Source organism: Eumetopias jubatus, unplaced genomic scaffold (assembly GCF_037043125.1).
Source record: "Eumetopias jubatus isolate StellerSeaLion01/CBP00866 unplaced genomic scaffold, mEumJub1_p1.0 scaffold_14, whole genome shotgun sequence".
Classification (NCBI taxonomy): Eukaryota; Metazoa; Chordata; class Mammalia; order Carnivora; family Otariidae; genus Eumetopias; species Eumetopias jubatus.
In genome coordinates, this window is record NW_028274820.1 from 102,732,698 (window position 1) to 102,751,614 (window position 18,917).

The following is an 18,917-nucleotide window of genomic DNA, read 5'->3' on the forward strand; positions in this document are numbered from 1 at the left end:
GAAAAAAACAAGAAAGGGCTGGTGTTCAGTTTGCCTGACGGTACTAAGGGAAGAGGGGAGACTGCGTGCTTCCGCGGCCAGGTTGGAAGAACTTGAAGAGGGGAAGGCAGCGAAGAAAGGAGGGGCAGCTATCCTGGATGTGGGAAGCGGTTTGGGGAACTTACAGTAGAAAAGGGCCCCTTGGAAGTTCTATTATGTTTGTTTTTTTTTTCCTTTATCCCCATAGACGCAAAAAACCCTCTCCCCCAGTCCTGATCCAGTTTTAGGGGCCCCCTGAGAACCATCAGAGCTGAGCCAGCAGAAGGCAGCTGGGGGACCGGAATTTGGAAGGGTAATTTGAATACCCAGAGAGGAGCCGGCTGAGTTGAGTTCCTTGCTGCCACTTCAATGAGGAGGAGGAGGCAGCTGTTTGGTGGCATGTCCGACGCCATTCCTGAGGCCCTGAATCACCAGGTTTCCTACTGAACCCCATTCCTGAGGTGCTGACTCAGCCAACCAGGTGTCAGGGCCTCCAGGGCTTAGACCTGAGGACTGTTGAAGGGGACAGTATCCACGAAATAGAGAGAGGAACAAAGTGGGCCCAGAGTGTTCATTGGAGGAATGTGGAGGCAATCATAGAATTGCCCACAAAATGGGAGTCCAGATATGCCTGTTTTCCTCCTTCTGTGCTGCCTTCCAGGGACAAGGATTATTACATCATTTTATCCCTGAGCAGCAGGAGGCGGAGCTACGAAACGAGATTCACTACCTCTAGAGGTGACATCCTAGTGCCCAAGATGGAATCCCACATTGCAGAGGAGCTAGGAAGTTCCCATCTTTCTGAGACATCTGCCAAGGTGGGTTATGTAGGGTTTGCCTGATCACTTCTCAACCTCACTCACCCCAATATTCCACCATCCACTCACATTAGGACCCCTCCCGTACTCCCAGCCCACCTTCAAGCTAATCGGGCACATTTTCCTACCCAGTTCCACACCAGGTTCATCAACTGACAGCCTCCCTACCACCACCCCCAATTCAAGCGAATTTATTATAAAAAGGGCACTTTTCTCTGCCAGGCACTTGGAGGGGAAAGGGGTATGGTTGAATGAGACAGAGCCACTACCCAGAAAGAAGTCACAGCCCATGGGGGAGGTAGCTATGCAAATAATTACACGGAAGTAATAGAGGGGCAAGAGCTGTGCAGTGGGAGTCTTAGGCAAGTCACCTTGACTGTGGTGAGGAACGCATCTATGGGGAAGAAGGATCTGGGGTCGTGCCTGGATAAGCTATACAGAACCTCCATGCTAGTGGTTCTCAATCGTTAAGCAGGGGGAGTGTATCAGAATCACCAGGGTAGTAAGTTCCCAAATACACGTGCCTGCCGTCCCTGGAACTCTGACCTCTCTGGGAGAAAGGGGCGGGTGACAAGGAACGTGCAGACGTTTTGAAAAAATTCCCCAGGTTCATTTTTGTTCCTTCCTCCCCTAGGACCAGCACTCTACACTCCTTGGAGACGCCGGGACATCTGGAGTCCGCCGGCAGCACCCACAGGAGAACAGCCCCGAGGTCAGCGGCTGGCACGTTACTATGGATACCCCGCGGTGGACGGACGCACGAGGCACACCCTCGTAACGTCACCCCAGAGATGCCCCCGGCAGTGGACGGAAGGCAATGCCCCACCTGCTCGGCCCCGCCCAGGCCTGGGGGTGGGGGGGCGGGCGGGCAGGCGGCTGTCTCCAATCACAGTTCCGGAAGGAGGAGGACCGAAAAGGCTTTCTCCAATCACAGCCTTAGACGAGATTGATGCGTCTTTCCGCCAATCGTCGCCGAGGCGCGAGGGGGTTGTCGGGATGGGGGCCGGAACCAACATGGAGCTCTCAATGGGATGAGGGTGAAGCTCTCGTTGCCGGCTGCTCCTGTAGTCACGTTCCATCATGTTGGTGCACTTATTTCGGGTCGGGATTCGGGGTGGCCCTGTCCCAGGCAGGCTGCTACCACCCCTCTGCTTCCAGACATTCTCGGCCGTCAGGTAAAAAGTGACAAACCTACTGGGAGCGCGGGCCGTTGGCCGGCTGGCCGTGCGTGGGGCCCGCCGGGAGTTGGAGTCTCGGGCTCGCGCGAGGCCTGCTGGAAGTTGTAGGCCGGCCCGGGGCGGGGGGGAGGGGTGGAATGTTACTCCTCAGGGCTTGGCCTCAGTTTTTTATAGTGAAGACCCAGGTGCCAGCCGGAGACTCGGTCGGTCTGTATCTGTATGTGGGCTGGACGGAGGGCACACTCTGGGTCGGTGACCACGCTGGGTCCGTACTTCCCACCAGAGGGCGCCATGCCGCACAGGTGTTGAGCCTTGGGGTCGCCGCCGTTCCTGCCCCCGCTTCCTGTCCTCGTTCTTGGAATTGGTCTGGCAATCTGGACAGAAATTATTAGTGTCTAGAGACATTTAGTATTGGTGTTGCTCCTGAGATGCAGTATGAGCTGAACATAAATGCTTCCTAGATCTGGATACTTTCAGCAGAGGTAAAGTCAATCTAGAAACGCGTACATGTGTGTTTTTGTGTGTTCACTCTACGCATGGTTCAAAGAGAGAGAGACGCAGGTAGGAAACGAACGTGGACCCTGAAACTGCGACTCCAGTGTAAATGCTTTATGAGAAAGGACTGATTCCTTTCTCATCCTGGAGTGAATAACCTGCAGGCCAGCCAGGCAGCCGACTGGCAGTGGTGGGTCGATGTGAACTTGTGCCATTTGGATAGCCCATCTGATTGAAAGAGGGCAAGAGCTGGGCCAAGCTGCAGCTAAAAGTACCGTTGCTGGGAAGTAATCCTCCAGTTCTTGGCAGTGACCACGCCCTGCTTAGAGTCTTAGTTTGGAGAAGATGAGAGAAGCTGGAAAGTAGCCATGGTGAATTGTTAAAAAGTTTGAAAACAGTCCAAAGAGTAAGGGTGTTAATATCGTTTAAACCAGAGAGAAACCCAGGGAAAGACGTCAAATAAGATCCAGGTATTTGTGTGTTCACAAGTGCAGTGTCTTTCAAACGTGCAAGTCACAGCAAGAGATCATAAAATGAATTTGGTGGGTCAGGATAATTTAGAAGTGCATATAAGGGGCGCCTGGGTGGCTCAGTGGGTTAAGCGTCTGCCTTTGGCTCAGGTCATGATCCTGGAGTCCCCGGATCAAGTCCCCCATGGGCCTTCCGGTTCAGTGGGGAGTCTGCTTCTCCCTCTGACCCTCCCCCGTCTCGGGCTTTCGCTCACACTTTCTCTCTCAAATAAATTAATAGTATCTTTAATAAAAAAATAGAAGTGAATATAATGGGCGTCTGTAGAGCCTGTGACTCTTGATCTCAGGGTCGTGAGTTCAAGTTCCAAAAAAAAGTGAATATAATAGAATACATGTGTAACAAATTAGGGAAAGTATTGTTTTGTGAAACATTCCAAATTTGTGTGACATGTTTATGATACTGGGTGGCAATGCACAACATCTCTCTTATTGTTGGCCTCAGTAAGTCTGAAACTGCAAACAGTGCAGTAGCAGGTCGGGTCAAATTTTTCTCTTCTGCATTTCTAAAGAGGGCATGCACTCAACAAACATAAGCATTTGCTGAACATCTGTTATGTACAAGAGTTTTGCTAAGTGCTGGGGATGCAATGTGAATAAGATAGAGCTTCCTGCCTCAAGGAATATAAAGTGTAATGGGGAAATTGGAAGCAGGGTGAGCTTCTCTGTCTAAAACTTAAGATAGACCTAAAGTACACAGTGGAAAACAAGACATAAAAACCAGGCAGGTGGAATGGGATGGAAGAAAGCATAACATAGAGGTGGTAAGAAGCCACCCAAGCCTCCCTGAAATTAGGGAAGGATTAGGTGGAGATGCGGCTAGGAGCATCTGAAAATACGAAAGACTGTCAGAGTAAAGGGAAAACCTCATTCTATTCGTTTTTTAAAAGTCCCTCCCCATGAATAACGTCATTTGAATCTTTTTTTTTTTCAAAGGGAGTATTTTTCTTTTTTAAGATTTATTTATTTGAAAGAGCACACCCGCGAGTGGGGAGAGGGGCAGAGGGAGAAGGAGAGAGAATCCTCAAGCAGACTCCCCACCAAGCGTGGAGCCCAACTCGCAGGGCCCAACGCACAGGGCCCAACGCACGGGGCTTGATCCCAGGACCTTGAGATCATGACCTGAGTCAAAACCAAGAGTCAGCCGCTTGACTGTGCCACCCAGGCGCCCAACCTCATTTGAATCTTTGAGCATCCCGCCATGTACTCCTGGTCAGGTAACTTCTGCTTCTAACAAGCTCCCTGTAGCCAATCTTGTCCCTCTCCAGCCTTCTTCTCTCTGCTATGATCTTTTTTTTTTTTTAAGATTTTATTAATTTATTTGACAGAGCAGCAGAGAGAGAGGCAGAAGCAGGCTTTCTGCTGAGCAGGGAGTCCGATGTGGACTTGATCCCAGGACCCTGGGATCATGACCTGAGCCAAAGGCAGACGCTTAACCACTTAACCAACTGAGCCACCCAGGCGTCCCTGCTCTGATCTTTAAGATGTAAATTTGATTATGTCATACCCCAGGCTAAACCACTCCCTACCATGGTCCCCGTTGCCCTCTAAAGTCCAGGTGTTCTGTGAGGATTGTGATGCCTGCCCCACTCACACTACCTCATGCCTCCTTTCCCTTGTATGCCAGGCTTCAGCTCCTCTGCTCCTGACATTTTCCATTCTTTCCTACCTGCAGCTGTTCCAGACACGCTTCCTGCTGCCTAGAGCTCTCCCCTACCCCGTCTACACACACACACCTACAGGCACACACACACCCTTCACTTGGCCAGCTCCTTCCCAGTCACCCTCGGTCTCATCAGGAAGGCCCTTCCCAGCTCCCTCAGACAGGAGGAGGAGCGCCCGCTCTGTGCTCCCTGGGGGCCCTGCCGTGCCCTTTCCACACTCAGCAAGCTTTGTCATTAGCTGCTTGTCCTCCCCACTAAAACCTAACTTCTGTGAGGGTACTTACTGGGTCTGTCCCGTTTGCCTCCGTTCCCAGTGCCCTGCGGCAGAGCACTGGCATCCAGTAGGCACTGAACCCGACATTGCCATGGATCCATATGGAAACTGCAGAACACAGAAGGTGATTTTGGCCTATCTGAGGTGACAAGATCTATTATTTGGACTTTTATTTCTTTTTTTCTCCTTCAGCTGATAGGGAGTATGTTGTCATATAAGCTCTCAAGGCCTGGGAGGAGCCAGGGTGAGGGGTGCAAGGAGCACTGACCGGCGGGCCGAAGACTTGGGGCCGGTCCAGGCCCTGTCACACACAGCCTTGGGCACCGCACACATGGCAGAGTAGAACAAGCCTGGATTCTGGAATCGGGGGTCTCCTCTTGTCCCCGTTCTGCTGCTGGGGGACAAAGTATTCCAGCTCTCTCAGCCCCCATGACATTTTCTTTTATCAAGTGAGAGTAAGGGCATCTCCCTCCCAGGGAACGGAGGATCAAATGCAGCAGGCCATGGATTGGGGAGGTGGGGGCCGCACCTGCCAGGCCGGCCACTGCAAGCAAGCACGGAGCCGGGTTCAGGGGAGGTGCTCGCCCTCTCTCGCCTCTCCGAGCTGGATTCCCTCGGGACTTCTGCGTCCTCATCTGGAAAAGGAGCGCCTGTAGACGAGCTGCCATCCAAAGTGATGTCCTGCGATCAGAAGGAGCATGGGTTGGAGACGGTCACTGACCAGAGGGGCCCGTGGAGGCCGAGAAGGCCCCGCTGTGTGACGTCACAGGGAGAACACCTCTCCGGCCTGATTACCGGCTGCTGTCTTCTCCTGCCGCTCCTTGGCCTGTTTGTGTTCCTCTCAGAAACTGAGGTTGCCAAAGAACAGCCCTCGGAAAGGCAGCACAGGACCCTATGGAAGAGGTGCTGTCCGGAGGGCTCAGCCCGGAGCTGGGCTGCTGTATTGTTCCTTTGAGGGACAGTCAGGGCCTCGAGCCATCGATGCTGTTCTCTCCCCACAGGTCCTCTCACGGCCGCCACGGCTCCTCCCTCCTCAGGGCTGTGGCCCAGCTGAGGTCCCAGCTCCGGGCCCACCTCCTTCAAGCGCCTCCAGCCCCCAGGCAAAGACCCTCTGCCTGGCGCTGGGTTGGGGGCATCCTTCTGGGCCCTGTGGTGTGGAGTAAGTGCCCCCGCCTCGGCCTTGTGGCACTGTGTGAGGCGGAAGAGGCCCCTCCTGCCTGCTCCAGACCTCATGTTGGGGAGTCCCGCTTTAACTGGAAGCTCTTCTGGCAGTTTCTGCGCCCCCACCTGCTGGTCCTGGGGGCAGCCATCGTGGTGAGATGCCCCTCTCCTTTCCCCCACCTCAGGGACAGGAGAGGAGCCAGTCAAGGGTTTGCAAGCTGCATGGGGACGACTTGTCTGCCTCACCAAGTCTCAGAATAGGCCTCAGGAAGTGCAAGGGCTGGCTGGCTTCGGGGGACTGGAAGCCAAGGGTTACCAGGATATCCTGCACAGAGCAGCTGGGTGTGCAGGGTACAGGGGTCCCCTGGGGCTGGCAGCCTGGGTTTTAACTCAACTGTCTCAAAGAAACACAGAAGTAGCCAAAGCAGGAACCGCTGCAGGGGAGGGAGGGCCGGGGTCAGGGCCACGGATGGGAAAGAAGATGGTCCCTTCTAAAGGTCTGCCCCCACCCCCCCCAAGCTGGCGCTGGGTGCGGCCCTGGTGAATGTGCAGATCCCCCTGCTTCTGGGCCAGCTGGTGGAGATCGTGGCCAAGTACACGAGGGATCATGTGGGGAGCTTCCTGACTGAGTCCCGGCATCTCAGCACCTACCTGCTCATCCTCTATGGCGTTCAGGTACGGCAGGAGGGAGGGCCTGGGGGCACCCAGAGGAGCCGCTCAGGCGCCCCTGAGTGCCCCGGCCTCTCTCCCAGGGGCTGTTGACCTTCGGGTACCTGGTGCTGCTGTCCCGCATTGGCGAGCGCATGGCCGTGGACATGAGGAGGGCCCTCTTCAGCAACCTGCTCCAGTACTGCTGGCTACAGGGTGTGGGTGGGGGTGACTGGTGGCGCGGAGGTGGGGCGGCTCATCCTGAACTCATGTCTCCCTCTTTTCCCTGACCTCCTGTGCCCTTGACCTGCCATCAGGCAAGATATTGCTTTCTTTGATGCTAAAAAGACAGGGCAGCTGGTGAGCCGGTTGACAACTGATGTGCAGGAGTTTAAATCATCTTTCAAACTCGTCATCTCCCAGGTCAGTTCCCCAGGTCCCCCTGTGTGTACACGCACACACGCACACCGTCTAGTGTAGACACACCAGGCCCGCCCCGTCCCGCCTTGCTGCTGGGCCCTGAGCCTAGGCTCACACCGAGTGAAGAGCCTGCCATCTGGTGAGGGTGTGGGTGAGGGAATGGGGAAGTTCACGGAAGGGCGGTGCCGTGGCATTGTCCAAGGTCAGGACAGGCTGTTTCTCCTGTTCTGAAATTCTACCTCCCCGGAAAAACCTTCCCAAGGACTCGGACAAGAGCCTTTCCTGGACCAGCTTGCCAAGAGCAAAGTCGCCCTGGCCTGCCGTGGCCCCGGAATGCCTGGCATGCCGGCAGGTGTTACAGAGGAGGGGTGAAAGCTTTTGACTGTATTGCTAATGTCCCACCCTCCTCCACCCACACTGTCACCATGGCTGCTGGGTCGTGCCGGACCACTGGCCCATAGCAGTCCCTGGATGACGTTCCGACTCAATTCTTTTTGTTCGGTTCCTTGAGCAAAAACCAAAGCCACCTGGGATTTGTGGGGGGAAGGGTGCCGTGGTCCTTAGACAGCCACCCCCAGCCCTCTCGGGCCTGCTAGGAGAGAAAGGGTTCCATTTTATGACGTGGTGGCCTGCCATTTGGCCTCCCGGAGCTCAGGCCTAGGGCCTTGGCCTTGCGAGGGTAACGCCGTGGGCAGCAGAGCCCTGGCGAGGGGCCCTGGCAGGATGCTGTTGCCAACCTGCCTCCGGCCGCAGGGCCTGCGGAGCTGCACCCAGGTGGCCGGCTGCCTGGGGTCCCTGTCCGTGCTGTGCCCCCGCCTCACGCTGCTGCTGCTGCTGGCCACACCCCCCCTCGTGGGAGTCGGCACCCTGATGGGCTCAGCTCTCCGACAGTTGTCTCGCCAGTGTCAGGAGCAGGTACTGGTGTTGCTGCCCGTGCTCCTCACCTGCCCCACGCCTTGCCGCCCTGCCCTCCGTCCCCAGCTCCGACCTCGCTCTCTACTTCCGGCACTCCTTGTAGGTTGCCAGGGCAACGGGCGTAGCGGATGAGGCCCTGGGCAACATTCGGACTGTGCGGGCCTTCGCCATGGAGCACCGAGAAGAGGAGTGAGTCCCAGACGGGGAAGGACTTGAAGCAGGGAGGACTCCCCGAACGCACCCCACCAGCCCTGCCACCCTGCCCTGGCTGCCTCCTGACGGCCGTGCCTGGCCTCTCTCCCCAGACGCTACGGAGCAGAGCTGGAGGAGTCCCGCTGCAAGGCGGAGGAGCTGGGCCGAGGCATCGCCTTGTTCCAAGGGCTCTCCAACATCGCCTTCAACTGTGAGTGAGCAAGTCTCCCCCGCCCCGGGGCGTGGGAGCACCCAGTAAGGGCTGGGGATGAGCGTGGAGTAGCGAAGGATGGTCCCAGCAAGGCAGGCAAGGAACAGCTCCCCGTGTGCTTGATGTCCTTCAGATGTCTGCCCAGTGCCATCTGCCCGAGTGGGCCCCCCCCCGCCCCGCCCCACGCCTCGTTGCCAAATGAAGAAACAAAGGCAGACACCACTGAAGTGACTTGGTGACGTTTCAGTCAGTCGGAGGCACAGCAGGGACTGGAACTGGAGTCCAACACCTGGGTTGGGCTCTGTCCTCAGCTCCTAGTCACTTCTTGCTAACCACCTGGCCCTTTCCCCTGTGCAGGCATGGTCTTGGGCACCCTGTTTATTGGGGGCTCCCTCGTGGCTGGACAGCAGCTGACAGGGGGAGACCTCATGTCCTTCCTGGTGGCCTCCCAGACGGTGCAGAGGTGAGTGCGAGGCTGTTCCCGTCCTGGAGGAGCCCTGCTGGGTCATGGGACGGGGAGGTGGCAGCCTGCTCTGGGGACTGCTGCCCAGCCCCTGGCCGCCCAGTTTCCTCAGGGAAGCACGCACCGAGGGGAGGGCTCCCTGCAGCCTCCTGCCCTGACCGGAAGCTCGGGAATGCGGCTGTCCTCTTTGGCTGCCTAAACGGCTCAGAAGTGCCCGTGACAGCTTTTCTTAAAAAATGGGTAATTGTGGTAAAATACACGTAACGGAAAATGTACCATCTTGACCAGTTTTCAGCGCAGACGTTAGTTGCGTTCTGCGCATGTCACGCCGCTCTCGGTCGCCAGCACTCCTTTCATGCTGCAGACCTGAAGCGCCGGGCCCGTTAACCACTAGGGCCCCTGACACCCTCTGGCTCTGTGCTCAGCCCGCTCTGGGTCCCTCCCGTAAGTGCGACCACACAGCGCCTGTCCTTCTGTGACGGGCCTAGTTCACTGAGCGCAGTATCTCCCAGGTGCATCCGTGGCCCAGCCCGCAGCAGGACTGTCTGCCTTGTTAAGGCTGAGTAGGAGTCCATGTGTGGATAGACCACCTTTGACTCGCTCCTTAAGAGCTCCCCTGCTGTCCTCTGCCTGACCTTCCCAGGGATAAGAAGCTCGCCCCCTCTCCTGCCCTGCCCACCCTGGAGCTCAGTGCATTCGTGGCTCTGAGGTCGGCCTGCTCCGCTGGGCCTGTCTGCCCAGAGCTCTCGGTTCCCTTTGTTCAACACCCCCAAGGCCTCCCCGTCCCTTTCTCTTCTGAGCTAACCATGAGCAGTTCCTGCTGCCATTTCTCATCCCTTTGTCTCCCCAACACGCTGTGTATAAAAGTACATAAAGCACAAATAGATGTTAGGATAAATAATCGAAGAGCGAACATGCTATAATAAGTCCCTGCAGGAAAAAAAAATATATAAATAAATCACTGAAGAGTAGGGCCCGGCGTTACTGTCAACCACGTCAAGAAAGTACAGTATCACCCCAGACACCCCTCTGTGCCCCTTCCCCAATGGCGTCTGATTCTCATGGCACGCGTGGCCGGGCTGTGCTCCGTGTCTCACCACGACGTGTTCAACAGCCTCCCTCACCATCAGTCTCCTCATTGTCCCAGGTAGAGTGGAGCCCATCCCAAGACTCCCCCACCCTCGGCCCCATTTTTGTCCGGGGCTTCCTAACATGAGCCCGTTCAGACCTTCTCTGAAGTTCAGACCCTAGGCGGCCTCATCCTTCCTCCAGCCTGGGGACTAGGAAGCTCTTGACTGTTGTAGAGATGGGACTTGGCACCAATCCCAGACGGAGCCCTGGCCTCTTGCTCTTGTCCCGAAGACCCTGATGAACCCCACTGGTTCTGTTCATACAGTCACCACATGGCCTTCCACGGTGTGGGCCCTCCAGGGGCAGTGGTGGGAAAGTCTCCCTTTCCCTACACCTCCCAAACCTGGCCCTCCTCCTTCAGGCCCCGCCTTCCCCTGGGACCCCACGTGCCCCTGTGGCCTGAGTTCAGACCCTTTCCTTTCCTCCCCACTGCGCTGCCTCGCCAGTTAGCAGAGCTTTATTACAAACGGGAAAGCCTAGGGAGTCCGTCTCTACTACCTCTCTCTCGGGCTGCCTAGAGGGAGCTGCTCCCACAGCCACAGGCCTTAGGCCCGTCCTTCAGGAGCCTATCACCATATGGACATTCTTCACCACCCACTTTAGAGGAATTAGGTCTAGTTTATTAAGGAGGCTGGTGTATTTCCTCCTGGGGTCCCGCAGGGGAAGGGAGGGGGGAGAGGGAGCCTCAACCTGTAGACCCCATTCTAGGTGTTCTTTTTGTGGCACCGGGTCTCTGGAGGAGATGGGGAGGCATCCAGATGGACCCCAGTCAGGGTCAGGCCGCCTGGTCTGCATCCAGGCCTGGGCCCTACTGGGAGTGGGCCGCCCCCCCGCCAGGCCTCTTAGGAGAGCCAAGGCCTGCCTTCTGAGCCCTCTCTGAGAGTAAGGGCATCTCACACACCACCGAGTCATGGGCATCTGGTTTTTGGTTGCTGCTGGGCACCGCTGCCAGGCCCTAATGGCTTCCAGATCTCTGGTGGAGGATGTTCTCCCTTCTTGGCCACGGGGAGCTCGTTGTCCTGGCTCTTCCTTGCTCGATGCCTCTGCACTCACGGTGGCCAATGCCGCTAGCTCGCTGCGCCCGCCAGAACCACTTCCTTGCAGGCTCCTCCCCCTCCTCACCCCTGGTGCTTGGAAGAAGTGACTTTCCTCTTCAAGAGAGTCAGTCTTTCCTGTTCGGGAAGGACCTGCAAGCACACTCACAGATGCACGCCCTGTCGCGGCCTGGCCAGCCCAGTCAGGGGCTGGTGACTGAGAAGCATGACTCACCTTCCAGCAGCCACAGCCCCGCAGGGCAGAGGAGGCAACCTCTGGACAGAGCACGCGCGCGCCGTGCCTAATTACGCGGGGCAGGCCCCCACACTAAGGTGTCTCTGGAGTTTTTGTCTTGGGGCCCCCCCAGCGTTCCCGCTCCCCCACCCCCACCCCACACATGGTCCAGTGGCTTCGGTTTTCTTCCTGTGAAGGGATTCACATCCGTGTTTCCACCTTAATTAGCCCTTGCTCCCCCAGGAGTCCCTCGCGCCAGAGCTGGCCTCGGCCTATGGCGTGGGCACCCTCCCTCCTGTTCCGGGAGCCAGCCTTCATGCTGCGGCAGCACGGAGTCCAGCCCCACAGCTCTGTGCCTGCTTGCTGCAGCTGTCTCCCTGGAGCCCCCTCCTGCGGCCCCTGACAGTTGTCAGCTTCATCTGGCTGAGGAGAACGAGATGACGTGGCTCCAAGGAGAAGCGACTTGCCAGCGAACTACCTAGTGTTGCCGGATCCCAGGGCTGCCGCCGTCCCAGATGGCAGGAGCGTTGTCAGGCTTCACCTTCAGGCTGCTTGTTTCCGAGCCTCAGCCAGCATGTCTCCCGCCGCCTCCTCCAAAGTGCAGCTGAGACCCATAACCCTCCCCTCTGGCGCCGGTCTTCTCTCGGGCTCTTTTTCAACCTTTCTCTCCTCCCCGCAGGTCCATGGCCAACCTCTCTGTCCTGTTTGGCCAGGTGAGTGGCAGTCGGGGGGCGGGCCCCAGGGTGTGGACATGGGATCTGGGCTGGAGTCGTGTCAGCAGCATCACCTGTGTGCTGGGGGAACAGGTGTCGGGTGGAGGGGACACCCCGAGCCCTTCCCCTGACTGCGTTTGGGAGTCCAGGAAGACTTCCTTCCCTCGGACCCCAGCCCTCCCTCACCGCAGACTTCAACCCCCTCCCCAGGTGGTGCGGGGGCTCAGCGCGGGGGCCCGGGTCTTTGAGTACATGACTCTGAGCCCGTGCATCCCACTGTCTGGGGGCTGCTGCGTCCCCCGAGAGCATCTGCGTGGGGCCATCACATTCCACAATGTCTCCTTCAGGTCAGCATTGGCGGGCGGGGGCAGGGTCGTTCCCTTTGGGCTGAGGACCTGCGGGTCAATGTCTCCCCGTAATCAAGTCCCCCTCAGGGTCCAGTGAAGACTGGAGGAGGGGCGGGGAACCTGGTCTGACTGAGGGTCTCTCTTGGCTCCTCCCAGTTACCCCTGCCGCCCTGGCTTCCCGGTGCTGCGGGACTTCACCCTCACCCTGCCCCCTGGCAAGATCGTGGCCCTCGTGGGCCAGTCCGGCGGAGGTGAGAGGAACCCACCACCCTCCCACCCTATGACTTATGGGACCTCACCAGGGGTCCCCCTTTCCTGGCATGATGTCCCTAACCACCCCATCTCCCCGACCCCAATTCCCCAGGAAAGACCACCGTGGCTTCCCTGCTCGAGCGCTTCTACGACCCCACGGCGGGCGTAGTGACACTGGATGGACGGGACCTGCGTACCCTTGATCCCTCCTGGCTCCGGGGCCAGGTCATCGGCTTCATCAGCCAGGTTGGGGAGGGGAGGCTTACCTCTCTGCGCAGGCTCACCTAGGTCGTGTGTCTGTAACCTCCCAGACCCTGCCCCTTCCTTCCCACCCCCGTCACCCCCTGTTCTCTTTGGCGGGGCGGGGGCGGGAGGGCTCTGGCCTTCTTCACTGGTCCCCCAGTGGTCAGGGGACCTGAGGCTTCCCCATGCCAGCCCACCGCAGCTCTGTCCTTGTCTCCAGGGTAGGAAATCTGCTCCTCGACTAAAGCCATCCAAGCAGGTGGGGTGGGAGGCTGTTTGAGGATCTCTGGGTTCTCTGACAAACCTGTAGTGTCCAAAAGGTCTAGAGACCCCTGCCCCCCCTACTAAGCAAGGCCCCACGGCCCCACCCTGAAGCCCTCAGCCCTGCCCCTTTCCTTCTGTTTGAGGTGGTGCTGCCAAGCGAGTGTCTGCCTTCCCCCCTCTGAGTGGATAAAGAGGGCACCCTCACCTCCAACCGCTGCAGGAGAAAGCCCAGAGTACAGACCCCCTCTCTCCCTCTCTCTCCAGAGAGGAGGGGCTTGGCCAGGCCAGCTGGCCTTGCTCTCCCAGCCACCTTCCCAACCCACTCCTGAGGGACCCTGTGCCTTGCAGGGAGCTCGGCCTCTCCCCACTTTGTTAGATCTCTGTTCTTACTTGACTCGTAACTGTGAACTGCCCCTACTTGCTCTCCAAGAGGGCAGTTCTGGTGTAGCCGAAATCACCTTTCCCAACGTACGCCTGTGGGGTTTGGGTCAAAGTCAGAATGTTCCATGTGGAGCCCCCACCTGCAGGAGCCAGTCCTGTTTGGAACAACAATCATGGAGAACATCCGCTTTGGGAAGCTGGGAGCCACAGATGAAGAAGTTTATGCTGCTGCCCGGGAAGCCAGCGCCCATGAGTTCATCACCAGCTTTCCAGAGGGTTACAACACCCTCGTCGGTGAGGCCCGGGGACGGCGTCCTGCTCGGGTCTGCAGGGCCCACGGCGTGAGCATCCGGGGGGGCAGGAACAGAGACCTGGCATCAGGGAAGACTGGACCCGTGGCCTAGGTGGGTGGACCCGCTTCTGTGGTCCCGCCACACACACGCTGCAGAGACGGGGACGCCACAGGGAGTACACGTACCAGACCCGGCCAGGGACACAAGGAATCCGTGGTGTTGGGAACCGTTCAGAGCTTGCCAGGGGCCCCCACATCCTAAGACCCAGCCAGAAGCACGGTATTATTGCCTCGAAATTCCTTGTGCTTCTGGCTCCCGTGTCATTCCTGCCTTTTATTCCTTAATTTGAAAATGTGTCTGTCCGGTTACCCATGGGGCTTGATGTGGCTGAATTGGGTCTCCCTTCTGACTTAGCCAGGAAAGGGCTTAGGTGGTTCTGGAACATTGAAATATCACAGCCTCACACTAGAATATTCACATCACAGCGGACAGCTGTGTGCATTCATCTCAGGGGTCTTTTTTTCAACCTTCGGGGCCAGGTTTTTCATCCAGAGTCTTGGCTCTGTTACAGAATGTTCTAGTACGTGTCACGGTGTAGGCACAGCTAAGGTTTTCAGCTCTTCTTGAAACTTAGGCCTCAGTCTAGCTGAGCTTCAGCCCTGCCAAGCGGCACCCCCCACCCCGTCTTTAGCCATTGTTCACGTTCTGTTGCGGATCCAGCCGATTCTGCTCACTGCTCAGACTCCATGCTACCCTGAGGAGAGGAGCTGTCCTCACACCTCTCTAGAGCGGCACCTTCCTTATACCTCTGACCCCAGCACACGCCCAGGCCGAACTGCGGCCCATCTGCCCCCACCGGTCTCTGACTGCTGTCATCATGGTGCTCTCTTTAGCTCCCAGGCTGCCGCCTCTGCTGTTTTTTGTGGACATGGTGGACCCCAAGGGTGGTCTTCCCAAAATGTGCCGTGGCAGGCCATCACCCCACTCCAGGGCCCACATGCGGGTCTTGGATATCCCCCTGGCAGCGGAGACCCAGCGGGCCAGGGCAGGGCGGGCCCCGGCCCGGCTCGGAGACCCTGCCGTGGTATGGGAGGGGCACACGGCGACTCTGGGGTGCACCGAGTCCCACGCGTGCGCAGCTCCTGCTGTCTGGTGGGAGAGCGTTCGTGCATTTGCACAGGGCTATGGGATCAGGATGCTGAGGAATCAGAGGCAGGACAAATGTGCACGGTGCCAGTTGCCGGGGGGCGCGCCTGAGGGTCCAGATGGGAAGTTTCAGGCGGCCCTGGCCCCCCCTTCGTGAAGATCGCTTTAGCCCCTGCCCTGTCGTGTTCCCCCCCAGGTGAGCGGGGCGCAACCCTGTCTGGCGGCCAGAAGCAGCGCCTCGCCATCGCCCGCGCCCTCATCAAGCAGCCCGCGGTGCTGATCCTGGATGAGGCGACCAGCGCACTAGACTCGGAGTCCGAGCGGGTGGTGCAGGAGGCCCTGGACCGCGCCAGCGCCGGCCGCACGGTGCTTGTCATCGCCCACCGGCTCAGCACCGTGCGTGGGGCCCACCACATCGTTGTCATGGCCCATGGCCAAGTCTGTGAGGTCAGCTGGGGGCCGGGCAGCGGCTCGGTGGGTTGGGACAGCTCCAGCCATGGACAGAGTGGAGAGCATGGCTCAGCTGAGCCATGGGAGGTTCTGGCCTGGTCCTGGGGGCCTGGGGCCATATTCTGGAAGCAGCACTCTGTGTGGATTCAGGAGCTCCTGCCCTAGTCTTTCAGAGCCTGTTTCTTCCTCTGTCCCATGGGGATAGTCGAGCTACGTCATGGCTCCCAGGACCAAAGGGAAAGGACTCAGGGAAGTGTAAAGTGCTGAACAGAAGGGCCTAGGGGCCAAGGTACAGAGGAGGCAGTACCAGGGACCCTGATCGGGGGCCGGCCAGGAGCAGCTCTCCAGAGGTTGGGTCTGCAGCAAGGCCGGGGGGGTGGGGGGCTGCATGGGGCCTGGCTCCCATTCACGTAAAAGCTGGAGTCTTTGGACTCTAAGGGAGATAGAAGGATTCAGATGCTCTTCCAAAATCCGGCCAAGCTGACAGGTGGCGCTAACAAATACAGACGTGCCAGTGGCTATCTGTAACAAGCTGTGTTCGGGTTCGTAGAGTCCCCAGAAGGGACGTTAGCTTAGGAGACAGTGAGCCCAACGGCTGATAAGAAGGCAGCCCACCTAGGGCTCTGGACTGGGTTGGTGTGATCACCTGCACCTCCTTCCTCTCTCCAGGTGGGGACCCATGAAGAGCTTCTGAAGAAGGGCGGCCTGTATGCAGAGCTAATCCGGAGACAGGCCCTGGATGCCCCAGCTCCCGAGGTGCCCAGAGGCCCCAGGAACCGCCACCCCAGGTCCTGAGAGCAGCTGTCTGAGGTCTGGTCACTGCTGAGCTTTGGTGCCCAGGGCCGAGGCTCAGCTCCGGGAGCACCCGGGGACCAAGCACCCAGGATGGCCAGTGTGCCGGGGTGCAGGCTGCTGCTGCCCCCACCTGCTCACAATGAGCCCTGGGCCTAGCGCTGCAGTGGGGGAGGTTGGGACTGCTCCCATCCACGCACCCCTCCTTCCGCCAGGCTGCCTCCCTCCTGCAAGAGCCAGGAATCACTGGACTGCATAGAGGAGGAGTCAGAGTCCCCAGGCCCCTGCTCTGTTTCCTCCCTCTGCCCAGACCCTCCCGACCCCCCTCAGGAACCCTGCCAAGTCTCCCCTCTACCTGATAGCCTAAAGCTGTGCGGGCCCAGCTCCAGTCAGGCACAGGGAGTGGGAATGGGAGTTCACACTAGCTTGGCCCACACCCATGCCAGGAGCTCACCTTCCTGGACCCTGCCTCCCCACTCCTCTGTCCCCACTGTCTCTCTGAGCCGTGGGAGAAGGAGCCCACCTTTTGGACCAGCCCCTCGAACCCACAGTCCCCATCCCGAGAACAGCTTCCCTTCCTTCCGTTAAGGACGGTCCTTCTTCTAGATTTCATCCCCATCCCCTACGCCTCCATCCAGCAGAACAGGTGGCTTGGGACACTTGCCCCTGGCCCTTGGGAAAGGGGTAGGAGGGGCGGGGCATGCCATGGTCTATTCTACAAGGAGCTTCCGGCTTACCAGGCTGTCGTACCACTGCCCCGGTCCCATGCACCTGGACTCTGTCACCCATGAGATTGTGGGCAGCACCCCCCCCGCTCTGAAGGAGACGAAGGAAAAGCCGACACATACCCCAAACTCCAGCTGCACGGGTCATACGGTGCTAACAGTTACCAAATTGCAAGGGAGAAGTTAAAACTTAGCCCCCAGGCTGACAAAATACAAAATCAGCTGGCTTTATACTGTGGATTTATCCAAGGGCAAGGCCCTGTTTCCGGGGCGGCCGCGATGCGTAGGACAAGCAGTCAGCAGTGGCTCAGGTGTGCGGAGCTGGCGCTGAGTCCCTCCAGCCTCTTCTGGGTGTGGTTTAGGACGAGATGCTACTTTGGGGACAAAGCACCTGAAATGTCCCAGGGCCGCCGCCACCCTGGTGTGATATCCTGCTTCCTTACCGAGCAGAGGTCACATGCCAGGGCAGCCACAGGCCAAGAAGTGGAGCGCGGGCTCGGGGGGGTTTTGCCACCGAACACCTCCCGAGTAATGCAGCCCGGCGCCAGCCTCAGCTCCCTAGCCAAGTCCGCAACGGCCTGTCTCACCGCTCCTTCAAGGGAGAGGCAGCCGAGGCGAGCTCCTGCTCCGCCAGCTCCAGCCCCAGCTGCCCAGAGAAAATTCCGGGTCTCTGCTGACCTCTTCAGGGGGCCTCTCCCAATCCTGCCACACACACACACACCCCGCCCCGCTAGGGAAGTAGTGCGATCTGTGGGAGCCCGGGGCTGGGAGGCTGGAAGGCTGTGCGGCCGGCCTCACGCTCGTCGTGCAGCCTCAGCCTCAACCTTGCCTCCTGCCACCATTCACCACGGGCCACAAGCCTGCAGTACTTCGTCCTGAGAGCGGGGCGCGCCTGGTGGCGCAGTTGATTGAGTGTCTGACTCCGGGTTTCAGCTCAGGTCCTGATCTTGGGGTCCTGGGATCGAGCCCCACGTCAGACTCCACACTCAGTGCGGAGTCGGCTTGAGAGTCTCTCCTGCTCCTTCTGCACCTCCCACTCGTGCGTGCGCGCGCACGGGACCTCTCTTTCCCTAATCTTTTAAAAAATAAGAAATGGAACAATCTGTGGTAAAGCACTTCAAACTCAATGCTACGGCCTCAGAAGCCACATCTGTACAATAAACGTATGTACTTTCTCCTTCCAAGATAACGTGTTCATTAAGCATCTATTGCGTGCTACCACGCCTGGCCTGCGACAGGGAGGAGGGTGTCCCTGCCCCCGTGGAGCTGCAGTCTGGGGAGGACAGACGGGTAGACGGGTGATCGCAGCACGGTGTGATCGTGGTCAGCTGGCGAACTGTGTTTCTTCCACTCACGGCCAAGAGCCCACCAACGTGAACCTAGCAACCTCACAGGCTTTGTGGAAAGAGATGGAGTAAAAATAAGCTTCAATAAATAAATTAACGGAGATAAACCCGCATTCTGTCAGGCCGACAGTGCAGCATCTCCCCACTCCCAGATACACGGAGGCAGGTGAGCATTCAACCAAATGCAGGGCTGGACAATGACGAGGCCCAGGCCCCAGCCACCCCCCACGTGGGGTGTCTGGGCTGACCCCCGCACCCCTCAGCCCCCTGGCCCCTCCTGCTGCTGCCCCCCGTCCCCAGGCCTTGGGTCAGCAGGACCCCCTCGGGCCACTGCAGGCCAGTTGGTGCTGACCTCGCAGGCTGCCACTCTACTTTCTGGAGGCGTCTGCTCCAGCTGCCGGGAGTCCTCCCCTCGCCCGGCCCAACATCCCCTCTGTATCATCTGCAGTGTCTTCGATCGAATGCCCCACTCTGCCCTCTCGAGGCCAGCACTGCCACGCTAGGCCCAGGGCACCCCGGCTGGGTCAGGGACACTGTATCTCTTCCTTTAGGAAAGCCCCCCCACCACCGGCAGGGGCACC

At 58.6% G+C, this 18,917-nt stretch overlaps 1 protein-coding gene across 2 annotated transcripts; it reads left to right on the top strand.

The window, feature by feature from the left end:
• Window positions 1-1,821: 1,821 nt before the first annotated feature.
• Window positions 1,822-18,179, top strand: ABCB8 (ATP binding cassette subfamily B member 8). Of its 2 annotated transcripts, none has more exons than XM_028089220.2 (16): window positions 1,822-2,011; window positions 5,976-6,288; window positions 6,655-6,810; window positions 6,888-6,982; window positions 7,101-7,206; window positions 7,957-8,118; window positions 8,222-8,307; window positions 8,424-8,521; window positions 8,879-8,984; window positions 12,064-12,097; window positions 12,308-12,444; window positions 12,601-12,695; window positions 12,809-12,942; window positions 13,731-13,878; window positions 15,220-15,470; window positions 16,143-18,179. In XM_028089220.2, the coding sequence occupies exons 1-16, from the start codon at window positions 1,917-1,919 to the stop codon at window positions 16,266-16,268; spliced, it is 2,142 nt and encodes a 713-aa protein (XP_027945021.1). In that variant the 5' UTR covers window positions 1,822-1,916; the 3' UTR covers window positions 16,269-18,179. The 2 variants fall into 2 exon arrangements, with proteins under 2 accessions (XP_027945021.1, XP_087874839.1); XM_088018713.1 differs by lacking the exon at window positions 1,822-2,011 and adding an exon at window positions 5,121-5,877.
• Window positions 18,180-18,917: the final 738 nt, after the last annotated feature.

What these genes read in the sequence shown, in the direction of transcription:
- ABCB8 (XM_088018713.1), top strand. Translation starts at nt 5,651, where the DNA reads ATGTCCTGCGATCAGAAGGAGCATGGGTTGGAGACGGTCACTGACCAG. An exon ending in TCAAACTCGTCATCTCCCAG is followed by an intron (nt 7,207 to 7,956) that starts GTCAGTTCCCCA and finishes CTCCGGCCGCAG; the next exon opens with GGCCTGCGGAGCTGCACCCA. An exon ending in ATGGAGCACCGAGAAGAGGA is followed by an intron (nt 8,308 to 8,423) that starts GTGAGTCCCAGA and finishes CTCTCTCCCCAG; the next exon opens with ACGCTACGGAGCAGAGCTGG.